At 35.4% G+C, this 13962-nt stretch overlaps 1 protein-coding gene and 1 pseudogene across 3 annotated transcripts; both read left to right on the top strand.

Moving 5' to 3' along the window:
* The first annotated feature begins 836 nt into the window (after positions 1 to 836).
* Positions 837 to 5471, top strand: LOC132303926 (uncharacterized). 3 transcript variants are annotated; one of them, XR_009481442.1, is made up of 8 exons: positions 837 to 2400; positions 2486 to 2695; positions 3799 to 3927; positions 4016 to 4073; positions 4159 to 4232; positions 4450 to 4534; positions 4670 to 4758; positions 4841 to 4892. XR_009481442.1 is itself a non-coding variant. In XM_059801381.1 (8 exons), coding segments are annotated over exons 1-8 (786 nt in total). In that variant the 5' UTR covers positions 837 to 2244; the 3' UTR covers positions 5176 to 5471. The 3 variants fall into 3 exon arrangements, 2 of the variants coding, with proteins under 2 accessions (XP_059657364.1, XP_059657363.1); XM_059801381.1 differs by lacking the exon at positions 4450 to 4534 and adding an exon at positions 5175 to 5471 and having other exon boundaries at positions 4841 to 4909; XM_059801380.1 differs by lacking the exon at positions 4450 to 4534 and adding an exon at positions 5175 to 5471 and having other exon boundaries at positions 838 to 2400; positions 4841 to 4913.
* Positions 5265 to 13062, top strand: LOC132305353 (transcription factor KUA1-like; annotated as a pseudogene).
* Positions 13063 to 13962: the final 900 nt, after the last annotated feature.

The raw sequence follows: 13962 nt of genomic DNA, 5'->3' as shown, positions 1-13962 counted from the left end.
AATACTGATACTACGGATAAAGTGATCTTATAAGAAGACTACGTCGTTTAATAAGTAACGGCGTTAGGCGACGTCTTATTTTTTTTCTCAAAAGCCCAGTTCAAAACGATGTCGTCTTGTGCCGGGCGTGTTTTATATCGTTCGGAGTGTGGTTTGTGAATCGAGAGAGAGACGAGGACGACGGTGATGGTTTGTGAATCGAGAGAGAGACGAGGACGACGGTGATGGTCAAGGGCGGAGCCAGCATGGGCCCGGGGGGCCATGCCCCCCGGGCCCATGCTGGCTCATTAATTTTAATTACAAAATGGTTTATAAATTATAAAAATTTTTAAAATGTCCTCCTAAAATAATTTTTTTTCTGAAAAATGGTCATTAATTTTCATTACACATATGTTAATAATTTATAAAAATGTGAAAAATGACCCACTGAAATAATTATTTACCCTTGAACGAATTAATTTTTATTACAAATAAATTTATAATTTATAAAATTTTATAAAAATACTCACTAAAATAATTATTTTTTAAAAAAATCTTTAATTTTTCCTTTCTTTTCATTCTTACTCCTCCTCCTCCTCCTCCCCAAAAAAAAAAAAAAAAAAAAAAAAATTATATTCCTTTATTCAAGCTATATATATTTTTTTCTCTTCAAAATTTAATAATTAAATTTATTGCTAACAGAATTTTTAAAGTGTATTTTATATTTTTATTTTTTTTAAATTATTAAATGTTATTATTTCACTATTATTACAGTCTATTTTTTGATTTATTGTCTTACATTATTATTCGTTTTAAAAAAAATATAATTTATTATTTTTAATAAGGCTCCACCCCTCAAACAAATTCCTGCCTCCACCCCTGGTGATGGTGTGTGTTTCTCTATTCGTATGGCTTTCCACTTCAACTTCTTCGTCTCTTGCACAGGAAATCCCTATCTTGATCTATATTTATATGTATATATATATATATATATGGTTGTGTGTATATATTTGTATTGTTTTTTTTTGTTTGCATCGTTATATTGGACTATATAAACTGTAGATTTTGAAAAGGGTAATTGGGTGTTATTACATGTCAGTTTCGTTTGGGCGTTTCTTTGTTATCGTTGAATCTAAGCAAATCGAGGATTAATTTATAATTGTGTATATGCATGTGACTTAGTCTCTCAGTTGTAATTGATGTGTTAATTGACTTTTGAAATTGCTGAACCCTATTAGTACGGATATGGAATTGCATGTGTATTTTTATGTAGAATTTGAAATGGGTAATTGGGTGCTATTACATATCAATCAAGTTTTGGGGTTTCTTTGTTATCATTGAGGATTAGCTTATGTTTATGAATCTGACTTGGTGTCTTTCAATTGTAATTATGTTATAATTGACTTTTGAAATTTCTGAACCCTATTACTATGGATATGAAATTGTATTAGTACGTATGTTTATGTATACAACTTGTGTTGTTTGCTAATGAAATGAGGAAAGGAATTGAGAGTTATGAATATGGAATTTTATGCTTTACCTCTCTTTTTATCATGGGTTCAAAATTTTTTTAATTTGTTATTTATTTATTTTTTCACGGGCAAACAACTCCCATAATGCAATTGGAGAGGTGTGAATATGACCTTGACATAGCTAAATAGTTCAATCAAGTTAATAATAATAATAATTTTTTTTTTTTACTTTAAAAATTGTAATCTTACATTTTGGTGTGGATTTCAATCAAGCAAGCTGGCAATTGTTGTTTATCAGTCTATTATCTTAATTATAATTTCTTTGGCTACTTACTTGGTCACACCCACTGGGTGATCGAATAGCTTGACCTCAAATTGGCTTGTAGTGCTCATATGGTATTTGAAGATTATAGTCTCCATCCTGTTATTCTTGTCAGAAACGTTTTACTGTATAGCAATATGTTTCATTCAGCTCTATTTATCTTTCTCACATCTGCTGGACCTTCGTTCTACAAATTTCACATTCTTATTCATGTGCCTATATGTTTGAATTCTTTTGAATATGCATGTATATTCAACTTATAATATCAACTCCTCCCAAATATGACTTTGTTTTCTTTTGTTTTGTTTTTTCTGTTTTCTTTATTGTGCTACAGAACACTGATCTTCCTCCAGCTTCAAGATAACTTTCTATCACCAGATTAGGCTAAAAGCTAAAATCTTATCATTTTTTAGAATTGTGGCTTTTACAAATGAAAATATAAAATTATTGAGGTTTTATTTAGTAGCTGATATGTTTGTTGTGGTGCTATTTCTTATATATATTTTTTCTTCAAATAATCTAAATTTTATTTTGATGACTAGAAATCTTAAGCAAGAACATGAGCATGCCCCTGAAGTACATTGTTCAAGGGAAAGAAGTAGGGAAGCTTCGAAAATTATCGAGGAGGTGGCATGCAAAATATGTTGTGTGGATGTATAGTGCACTGCTTCGATTAACATTTAAGATTATGACATTTACATGTATTGTGCAGTATTTAATGCCATTTGTGGAACAAGAAAAGTATCAGATCCCAAGTAAGTGTAGACTCCATCCTGACAACGATATCTTTAGGGATCAGGAGCTGCACAAGATTCATGTGGATATAAATGAATGGCGCTGCGGATACTGTAAGAAAATCTTCCGAGCAGAGAAATATCTTGATCAACATTATGACAACAGACATCACAATCTTCTGAATGTTGTATGTCAATCGTGTTACCTTGTTCCTTTTTGATAATATAATTTACCGTCTATGTTTGGCTGCAGTTTTTCAAAATTGTTGTGCTATAGGGAGCACTAAATTACCTTTACTATTGATCCATTGTTCGTGATGCTTGTTGTCATTGATGCAGATGCTTCTGTCGTTTATGTAATTATCTGGCTTAGTTAACTGATCCCGTGTCTTTGTTATTCTTTGACTCATGTTTTTATATTTAGATGTCATAACTTAATTTTCTGAAACATGTTATGATATAGTACTATGTGTAGATGGCCAAAACCAAAAAGAAGCATTATAGCTTGGCATAACGAATCTTTTGATCTATTACTTTTTTTTTTTTTTCTTTATTTGCTAGCAACTAGTGGACTTCTGTCCATGGCATTTAGGTTGAGAATCAAACAGATACGATCTGACCTTCCTGGCCCGTAGTCTGTTGATGTATAACTTGATTTGAAAACATGAGGTGACTTCTACCATCTCTTTGGTTACTATAACACATAATGTTTTGTGTCCGTCTTGTTATCTGGTTGATTTAGCGAGCTCATACTGAATTGACCAAATAAAAGAAGGGCAGAAAAAAGAGATTTGCTTTCTCAGGCTTGTTATAATTTATGTTATTGTGAACAAAAAATGTAAAATCATTATAATTTCGACACAACAGAAGATTTTAATCGTTGTTTATTATTCTACTAGAAAGTGTTATATAGGAAGGTGAGATAAAGTCTTTTTTCCTGAAGAATATATTTCGTCATCATTTTAGAATTTTAGGAAGAGAGGAGATATTGGTACCTAGTACTTACTACAAACTCTGAGAAGAGAGAAAAAAACTTAAATGGCCTAGTTCCTGTTTGATAAGTCACGTTGAGACTCTCATTGTTTGTATATATTGTACATGGTATTTTTTTTTTCAGCGCATGATGCTTCTTGTAAGGGAGAAAAAGATTGATAATCTTTGAGTACTCGATATATCCTTCTAACATGCAATTTTGTATTGCTTTTAAGGTTTTTTGGGCCTTTTAAGGATTTATCTTCCAGATTGGTTAGTCTCAGAATATGATTTATATGACAAATTTCAATGAATGCAGAGTCAGAGCAAGTGCTTGGCAGATTTATGTGGGGCTTTGCATTGTGACCTCGTGGTGGATATAACTTCAAAACCTCGTAAAACCAGATGCAACCCTGCAGCGGCTAAAAGGAACCTCCACTTGTGTGAGGTTGTTTTTGACAAAAATACCTTTTTTATTTTTATTTATTTTTTATCATACTGTTTTTCCTTGTTCATAACCATTGTATTCTGTGCAGAGTCTCGCAGATAGTTGTTTTCCTTCTAATCAGGGTCCCTCAGCAAATCGTCTTCATGGTACTCTTTTATGTTTTAAAAAATTCATGTTATTCCTTTCCTTCTTCTGGTTACTTACAGAGATCTTTTGATGATTTTACCATAGAATTGTTCTTGCACCAATTCTGTGATGCTCATACGTGCTCAGGAAAGCGAAATCCCTTCTCCAGAGGAGGCAGGGTAAGGCTTTAATCCTTGATGTTTTTGGTGAAGTTTGAAATTATTATCAAGAAAACTGACGAAATAAATTTCATGAATGAGTATAGTTGTCTGTGTAAATGTTATGCTCCTGAAAGGTGTATAATGTGTCTTGTTAGAAGCTCTAAGAGCAAAACTCTCCCTGATTGAGTGCACTTAGACATTAATTTAAATGCTAAATTCTCCTTTTGGCAATCAGAAATTGTCCTAGAAAGCATTTTCATTAAATGTGTACCGGGCACCTGAGTTTTATTGGCTGCCAAATGGAGGACTTCGCACTTCTGGTATGCCAAAAATTCCACGTTTTGTCTATTTTGAATCCTCTCCGTTCTAAAATTAATTTAGGATTCATTTATTTATTATTCTTTTCTTTGTTTGTGTTTCTGCTGATGCAATTTTGTTGAATTGTTTCTGTGCAGAAGCATACAAGCACTTTCTACTTGGCTATTTCAGTATTAACCTTGATGCTGCTACCTATCTTCTATCTTATTGTTTATTTATACCAAAGGTGCCATTTCTAGTCTTTTAAATGAATGTATTTTATCAAACTTTTGCAGTACATTCATGGTGCTTCTTGTTGGATTTTGCAGGGAAATGAGAAAGGGAACCCAAGAGCTGAAGCGCATCTCACAAATTGGACGAAAAACAAACCCCTCTTAGTGGGTAAATTTTGAAACAAATAATGCTACTATTTGTGCTTTGTGTTGCGTAGTTATTTAGACTGATGTGGGATCCACCAGCTAATGCAATGGTGTAAAAGTAGTTAGTCTAATAATTAGTTGAACCATATGGTTGTTGAGTGACATGAATAGTTTTCTTAATTTGTTCTGTCATTTAATTATTTATCTAACTGCAGTAACCCTGAGTAAGATTTCAACTCAAATAAATTCAATATGTTGAATCTCCATTCTTTTTTGTGTATAGGTCTACGTTTTTGGAACCATTAACGAGGACAACAACGAGGGGTAATGACAAAATCATTCATTGTGAAGACTAATGTCTCAATCTGACGTCATGGATCCCCTCACCAAATTGCGTTTGTCAATGGAAGCCTCAGGTCAGCAGATTCGCTTGGTAAACTTGCTCCATTTATTAGTGATGTAGCATTCCTGCATCCCAACATTATGGCATTTATTGTATACTGAATTTAAGACAATACAGGTATATTTTTCTGATGAATACGATTTTTTGTAGTTATGATATAGCCCTTTTGTCTTTGAACTCGATAGTTGAATTGGTTGAATTGACTTGGCTCTAGAATGTATTGGTATAGATGCAGATAATTTTTAGGGATAGTTACTATGCCATCCTTTTTATTACTTTTCTGGTACATCATCTATTCTTATGTTCTAATTAGTTGTTATATTGAAAAGAACCATTTCTTCACAAATCTCACACAACCATTTCATGCATGAACAGGAAGGTTTTTACTTTTTCACCATGTGATGCTTCCTGATGATAGGTTAATTAGCAAGTCCCAGTAATCTTACCATTTGGAAAATGCCTAAACAGTTTTGTAAAACCACGTCAGTCAAACATCAATACAGGTCTCTTCTACAGCAAATAGCAATCCTTATTAGAGGGCTATTTGAAAAAACCAAAACCCTCCTGTACTATACAAGTTTTTGCAACTTACCCCCCTGCATTGCAATTTTCCCCCCTCAACTATTGAAAATGTCGCAGGATACGCCCCTCGAGTGGGGGCAAATGGCAACATCTTTTCAGTAGCTTAAGCACAAATTTTTATTTAGCTTGGCATTCTAATTTTCGAAGATTTGTTTATTGATCCATTTGCTAGATGCTAACATTAACAATCTTAATCGTGCACTACAGTTTCATCTTTGATTCTTCTTCGGAAATGCTTTCACGCAGGATTGCAGCTCACATGTGACCCCAAATGCAAGGAATATCAACTAACTGTAGAGCTGAAATTATATGGCCTTATTTTGCTCCTGTGATTTTTCCCAACAAATCACATACCTGACTTTTTCCTATATGGGGCGTTTAAGCCTCGTAAAGAAAGAACAAGAGAGTTGCCAAATGTTCCTCCAAAGGACTTTCGAGTCCCAAGTCCTTGCAGTTCTCAGAGAGAGCATCACAATATTCCAAGGACATTTTCTAGGCATCTACATGATTATTGTTGCATCTATAAGCCACCTCCTGCCTCCAAATTCTGGACATAGTTCGGCCTTGAAGTCCTGTCTACATCGACATAGGCTGACCCACTCCACAAAGCCATAGAAAGGTCTGTACTTTATGTGTCTGTAGTTGTGCTTGCACTCAAAACCATTTTTATAGCTGATCTCATAAATGGTCACAAGGGCATTAGAAAGCATGGTTGAATCCATTATATGGATTATGGCTGATGTGTCTTAGAGGGCAGAGGCAGAGGAAACTCCCCCGGTATCTGTAAACACTCCAATGTCAATTTTGAACCGAAACACAAACCCTCTCTCCGTGCCTTCATCTAGTGGTTCACTAACTGTAGTTTGCTTGAAGTATACCGAACTTGCTGCTTTGATCACCTTGCAAATCATAAACCAATACATGGACAGTTCGTGCTTCAATACTGCTCCTTAAACTGTCTTCCTAACATTTCTGGTGGTTGGTGAGGGAGAGAGATATGAGGTCCATTCTTCAATGCTCATTTCACATAACCAACATTCTCATAGTAAATTCTAATTGGGTTGGTGTGATATCATGGTAGAGGAATTCGATGTAACTAAAGATTCGTGGGTCGTTGGTTTGGCTTGAAGACAAGTCGAGAGCGGTGTTTTGGAAGGTCTCATTAGGTGCAGAGAGGGAGGTAGACAGGCTGAAGTTGGAGGGAGTTTCTACAAGTGTTCTATTTGATAGAGTGGGAGTGTGTTTCGAAATACATGCTTTTTTTCTTTTTCTTCTGGCTCAAACAAAACCCTATACTACGATACAGGTCAGATTAACTCTATAACATGGATCACAAAACAATGTTGCATATCACATTATTCTTCTTATGCATTTTGCCATGTTAAGGACATTCGAGCTTGTAGCCCAATTTCCTATGGCAATGACAGGTTCCTACAACATAAAATAACAGCTATTGTCCTTGAGCTACGCTCCGTAGAAGCAATCTGCTCCGACTCCTCAGTCAGAAATGTACCATATAATTCTGTGAGGATCAACTAGAGGAGAAAATGGCAGATTCCTGGCTTTGATGAAGCGAAGTTCATGTTCTTTTTTTTTTTTGAAAGATGAGTTCATGTTCATTTGATAAATACATGGTGTTGCAGAAATGCAGACAAACAGGACACCTTAATGACAGAAGAAAAAAGAAGAAAAAGAAAAAAAGAAGGTATGACATTGATAGAATTTCATTTATGAACATAAAAGTTATACAATATTCTTATTACACAGGAAGCCAATGATCAATTACAACTGCAAATGAAAAGTAAAATGATGACTTCTGGAGTTTTCCAAATGAAATAAAATTCCCATGCTGAGAGCTATATTTTAACGACTTACTCTCTCTACATTCTTGGTATAGCTTAAAAGCTACATGTTCAAGAATTAAAGCTGATAAGAGTGCACTATGGACACCAAGAGAGCAAATTTCAGTTACATGCAAGCACAAAAAATGGTGAAAACCCTAACTACTAAGTATTCACCATACATTCGTATCATACAAATAAATAAATAAAGGAAACAGAAAATCCAGAAGAGGGGAGCTTTTGTATCACTTGATTCAACTTCTAAATTGGAAAGTATTCACCTTCAAGAGAGTGCCTATTGTGTTACTTCCAAATGCTCTCCCGCAGGCACATTGTTGCCCAACTCAAACTGGCCTAAAAGCTCTCTAACCAGTAACCACCAATATGCATATATATATATATATGTGTGTGTGTGTGTGAGAGAGAGAGAGAGAGAGAGAGGGGGGGGGGATATTGTGGTCCGAATTTGATGCTAGGTCGTAATGTTGGGGTCTGGGGTAGGGCTGCAACTTGTGCGGGCCAACCCAGCCCGACCCAACCCCAACCCATAAATTTTGAAATTTGGACATACAATTCACAAATCGGGCTCATGTTCGGGTTGGGTTTTGTCAAAACCCAAATATATTCGGGTTGGGCTCGAGCTCAACCCGAACCCAACCCAAAACCGGAAATTAAATTTTTTTTTTTTTTTTTTCTCCTTTCTCTCTCCTCTCTCTTCCTCTCTTCTTTCTCTCTCTACCGCTGTCCTTCGCCGCTGAACCGCCGCCGTCGTCCCTCGCCCTCAGCCGATAATCCGCCGCCGCCGCCGCCGTCACTTCCAAAAATTAAAACAAAACCCATACATACAAGTTATGCCGATATGGGTTTTGAACTGTTGATTCTTGCAGACCAATCATTGTTCTGAGATTATCCGCCCTGCAACAATCAGGGCTGAAGCTAGACGATTAATCATCAAAATTTTAGATTTGAGCCGTGTATCAGCAGATCTTTGATCGAATGGAAAAATAATTGTCATGCTCAATGAAAAAACTGTTTTACAATCATTGAGAGCATACATGTGTTACACGTCTATGCGGATTTACTTGAAAAAGGTTGGTCTTGACTGCTCCTACTCTAAAAAGCTTGATCCCATTCAAAATCAGATCTTAAATATATGGGTTTTGAACTTTTGATTCTGGTAGATTTTGCAGTTTGCAGTTGGGGGAGAGAGAGAGAGAGAGAGAGTTGAGAATGCGACCTGGTGGGAGGGCTGAAATGATTTGCCCTAAAACTTTTTTGTTTTTTTAATAATAATATAATCAAATATATATATTATATATATATATATAATATAATATATAAATTTTCAAAAAAAAAAAATATTTTTTAATATATATTTTTAAAAAACACAACCCGTAAACCCGACCCGACCGGCCCGAAAATACTCGGGCTGGGTTTTAACCATAACCCATGTTGAATACAATTCGGGTTAGCCCAACCCAACCCGATTCGGGTTGAGGTTGGGTTGGGACTGGGCTGGGTTGGGCCGGCCCAACTTGCAGCCCTAGTCTGGGGCTTGTCTCCAAGGAAAATTTTTGACTTGTTGCTTGCTCGTGGGTCGTGGATCTTAATTAGTCTCTTATAACTCGATATATAAGTGCACTTAAGATTTAAAGTGGTGAACAAGTGATATTCGTACAGAAAAATATAACTCGATATACAAGTGCACTTAAGATTTGGAGTGGTGAACAAGTGATATTCGTACAGAAAAAGAGTAGAGTAATGGACTGAAAACTTGTAATTTCCGATTTTACACATAGTGAAAACTTTCGCTGAATTCCAACCGTGGACGTAAGCTATTACCGAACCACATATAAATCTTTGTCTTCTTTGTGTGCGTGTTTAATTTTTTTTTAGCCGAAACAGACTTTAGGTGTTATGTTTCGATTTTCTATTACTTTACCAAACATTTTTGATTTTGATTTATGATAACAAAACGTCTCGTACTTTATAAAACATCTTTTAAAAAAAAAAAAAAAAATACAGCATTGCTTGTTGAAAAATATTTAGGTCCGGGTACACCGTCCTCGCTGCTAAATACATATTTACTTACCGGATCAAAATAAATATGGAGTCAAAATAAATAAAATACATATTTACTTGCCAGATCAAAATAAATATGGTGTCCGTGATTTGATAATTAATAAAAATGTGTCTCTTTATTATCCGTTCACGTCAACCGGTGTGGAGCTGGGCATGGTGGTAATACTTAATAGTACATGCTAAGGTAAGTCCGTAAGGGTCCCAATATGGGTAACTTTGGATCGGGCAATCGGAAAGAGTGCCAGTATGGGTAACTTGATCCATTACACAGGTTCCAGTGTGGTAGCCTTCAAAACGGCGGCGCCGACAACGTTCACGACTCCCCCGACGACACGGATCACGGCGTTGCCGCAGACGGCTATGCATCGGAGGATTTTGTCCCTGGTTCTTCGTCCAGCAGAGAAAGAAAGAAAGGTTCGATTTTTTCAACCATATATATATATAAAATATAGTCTGTGTTTATTTGGGTATTTAATGTTCTATTTGTAAGTGTGGATGGTTGTGCTTGATTGTTATTTTGTAAAGAATCAAGTTTTGAATTTCATATAAGTCATAACTTTCAATGTGGTTTGAGAAATTGGGCGACCGCTAATGAAAATTTGAATTTTGATTTTATGATCTAATTCTTGTAGTCCCCAAAATCAGTAGCTCAACAAAATTAGAAAGTTGTACTATACATGGGTTTTGAAATCTAGTTGGAAGAATGAGAGTAATTGTCTTAAATTTATTTTTCCTCGTTTTCATTTCCTCAGCAAATGAGAGTAGAGTAGTTTATTCTTCCTCATCAACCAAACTGAGAAAACAGGTGCCCATTTCAAAACCTCTATGACTTTTAGAATTAAAGGGAATTAAAGGGTTATAGATTTAATTTTGATTTATGCCATACTCGATTTGCATTTAGAGTCACTGTTTTAGTTTGTACATGATTCATTTGGGAAAAAAAAAAAAAAAAAATGGTTGTAAATAGGTGATGAGTTACTGATTCAAGTTAGTGCTGGTTACTTGACTGCCTCTCCCAGTTGACTTCAATTGCTCTTTTTGCCAATCAAGAATTGATTTAGTTAAAAATGCTGACTGATAGTTCTTCATGTGTCATATTGAAATTTACCTTCATTGGGTAACTAACAGTTGCACTTAGCATTATATTTATATTACGCAGAGCAGCTCTGTATTCTGATTGTGTTTAGTTGATGTAATGGCAAACTAGTTTTACCCATATGATGGAGGGATCGTACTTACCTTTGAGCTTCCAAGTCATGAAGTTCATTAAAACTTGAAGCAGCCAGGATTGTTGGTGATTTGTTATCAAAGCCATGGAATAGAGGATATTGTATTACTGTATTAGTGGAACTTATCTTTTTTTAAAGATGTCAGGTTGTCAACCTTATGAGGGCAAGGAAGCATGGTTTCTTTAGATCGAGCAAATAATTTGCATTTTTTGAAGAGCGAAGTTTTGATTTATGTGGTAAAATTTATTGGTTCTGGGAGGAACATGAACGTGTTTAGCTTATTACTTGTCTTCTTAAGTATTTTCTAATGCCACCAAAGGTTCACTTTTAGTGCATCCATTGTCCGCTTTGAATTGATCAGATTTTCTAGTCCATATAGTTGAACGCATTATTTTTTTGATACATCTATCGTATTTCCTGGACTGTGCGTGCCTGTTGGCCTTTGAAACATGTGTAATTTGATTTATAGGTGTTCCATGGACCGAAGAGGAACATAGGATGTTTCTACGTGGCTTGCAAATGCTTGGCAAAGGTGATTGGCAAGGAATAGCACGCAATTATGTGATATCAAGAACTCCCACACAGGTGGCCAGCCATGCCCATAAATATTTCATCAGGCAAACCAACATGTCTAGAAGGAAAAGACGATCTAGCCTGTTTGATATTGTAACCAATGAAGTTGGTATATTTATACACAGATGCATCATAGGCATGTATATAATTTATATATATTTATTTATATATATTTAATTATTACTTATAACTTTAATGATAATTCTTAATGGTTATGGTTGCCAGATTTGTTGCTTCTATTTGTTTCTGATTCTGATGCCATAATTTTATTATGGGATTTTTCCAAACTCCATCCATACTATTAGCCAGAATCTCACTGACATGATTGTGCATATGACATGTGACATAAATGCAAGGGATTGGCTGTCTGTTGCCATCCTTAAAAGCGAGAAACATTTATGTTGGATTATCTTGGTTTATTGTTTTCTGAGACTCGTCTAAATAGCAATTATTTCTGTATTTATCGTTTACTATGTATATTTGATTGGAATTGCTAAGATGACTCCTACTTCTTTTGTTTCCATTGTGCATCCGATGTTTATGATTATGCCGTTTTAAGCCTTTAGTATGGGATCTAGATTTATATAGTTTCTTTTTGGAAGCACTTACTAAGTTCTCTATGATTAGGTTTCTGTCTTAGATGCATGCACATTTGGTACTTTTAAGTCACTTTTTCATTTCTCTCCTATCTCAATATTTATTGCTTATTTATCGTTACTTTTCCTTGCATTGCTGCAGTCAGTCGACACACCAATGGAGTCGCCAGATTTCTTTACCATTATCCTCCCCCACAAGCTGAGACACAACGCAACAATGCATTGTTTATGCCTCCTGATTTGAATGAATAATGTGAATCAATGGATTCTGTCAACTCCAATGATGGGGAACATGTCTTTCCAAAGCCAGATAGCTCGCAGTGCCAGTGCTGTTACCCAGTTGTATATCCTGCTTACATCTCTCCTGTTCTGCCGTTCTCTTTCCCATTTTGGTCATGATACGGTATGGAGCCAGCAAAAAAGGAAACTCATGAGGTTCTTAAGCCAACAGCAACGCATTCAAAGAGCCCAATTAATGTAATGAGCTGGTTGGCATGTCAAAATTGAGCTTGGGGGAATCTGCTGGCGAGAAAGGGTCCTCTCCTCTCTTTGAAACTGTTTGAAGGAACCACTAGGCAGTCTGCTTTCCACGCTACTGCCTCTAGCAGTTCAGGCATGAACTCAAGCGACAGTCCTATCCATGCAGTTTAAAAGTCAAAGTGCTGCCTAGATGTTTAGGATAGCTTAGTGTTGGTAAGCTCTAGATATTTTCTGTTAATACATGAAAATAATGCGCAGTCTGGTTTGAGTCCAGTAATAGTTTTCTTTTGTTACCTACTTACTGAAAGAAAATGTCAGTTCTTACCTCGTAGGTTGTTGCAACTTTTGTGAGAAATTAATTAAATCTTTTAACATTTTGTGCCAAGTTATTATTATTTTTCCTTCAGTTTATTATATCTTCTGCTTTAGATAGAATTATGCTTGTGATAATCTAAACTGTAACAAATTCTATGTTTCTTTTGACCAAAGATTTACCTGAGTTGTGACTTGTCCCCCTTGAGGAAGTGTTTCTGTTATACCTACAATATGTTAGAATTTTTCTATGTATCAGGAAGGAATCAAGAAACACTATACATTTATCCTTGGATTGGTACTAATTACTACTTTGTCAATGGTAAATCTTTTTGTTTTGGTTTTCATGCTGCGTGTTGGTTTCTAATGTAAGAAAAACTGAGAAATAAGAGCTTGTCTGCTAAGGCATCTTTCAGCCTGTGTCTACTCTATTCTGCAATGAGCTACTGAAGAAAAAATAAGTAAATAAAAATTCATTTTGTTGATTTATTTGTGGGGAACACTTCATTTTATCTGGATTGTGATCTCCATTAAAAATATGGTTCTATGAGCAAAAGTTCTTGTTAAGATGAATCCTGTATGTATTGAGGATAATTGTTTGACGTTGCGACTCACAGCTTGAGTCTTGTCTATGAATGCATGAGCAGGTAAAAGAGTAAACGGGATTCCTTGGGAAAAATTGTAGCTGAATTTTGAAACCTACAGAAGTGGCTACATCCATCACTTTGGAATGGTCTAGTGCCTTGGATCGAGATCAAATTTCTTCACTACCCTAAAACTCGGAACACTTCCTGGTATGTCATCTTACCATCGTTTGGTGCATATGGAAATTCTGAAATTCATGATAAAGAACGGAAAATGAAAAAAGAATTATAATTTTTCTGATTCTTCATACAATTGATTGCCTAAACCAACCATATTTTGACAGATTATAGGGACTTTAAATTTCTTAAGAATCTATAGATTGGTCTGG

The sequence above is a fragment of the Cornus florida genome, unplaced genomic scaffold (genome assembly GCF_030987335.1).
Source record: "Cornus florida cultivar Cherokee Brave unplaced genomic scaffold, ASM3098733v1 CherokeeBrave_3.0.0_Hap2_Chr04, whole genome shotgun sequence".
In the NCBI taxonomy this organism is placed as follows: Eukaryota; Viridiplantae; Streptophyta; class Magnoliopsida; order Cornales; family Cornaceae; genus Cornus; species Cornus florida.
Note: the sequence above shows the minus strand (reverse complement) of the source record. Positions and strands in the feature narration are given on the sequence as shown.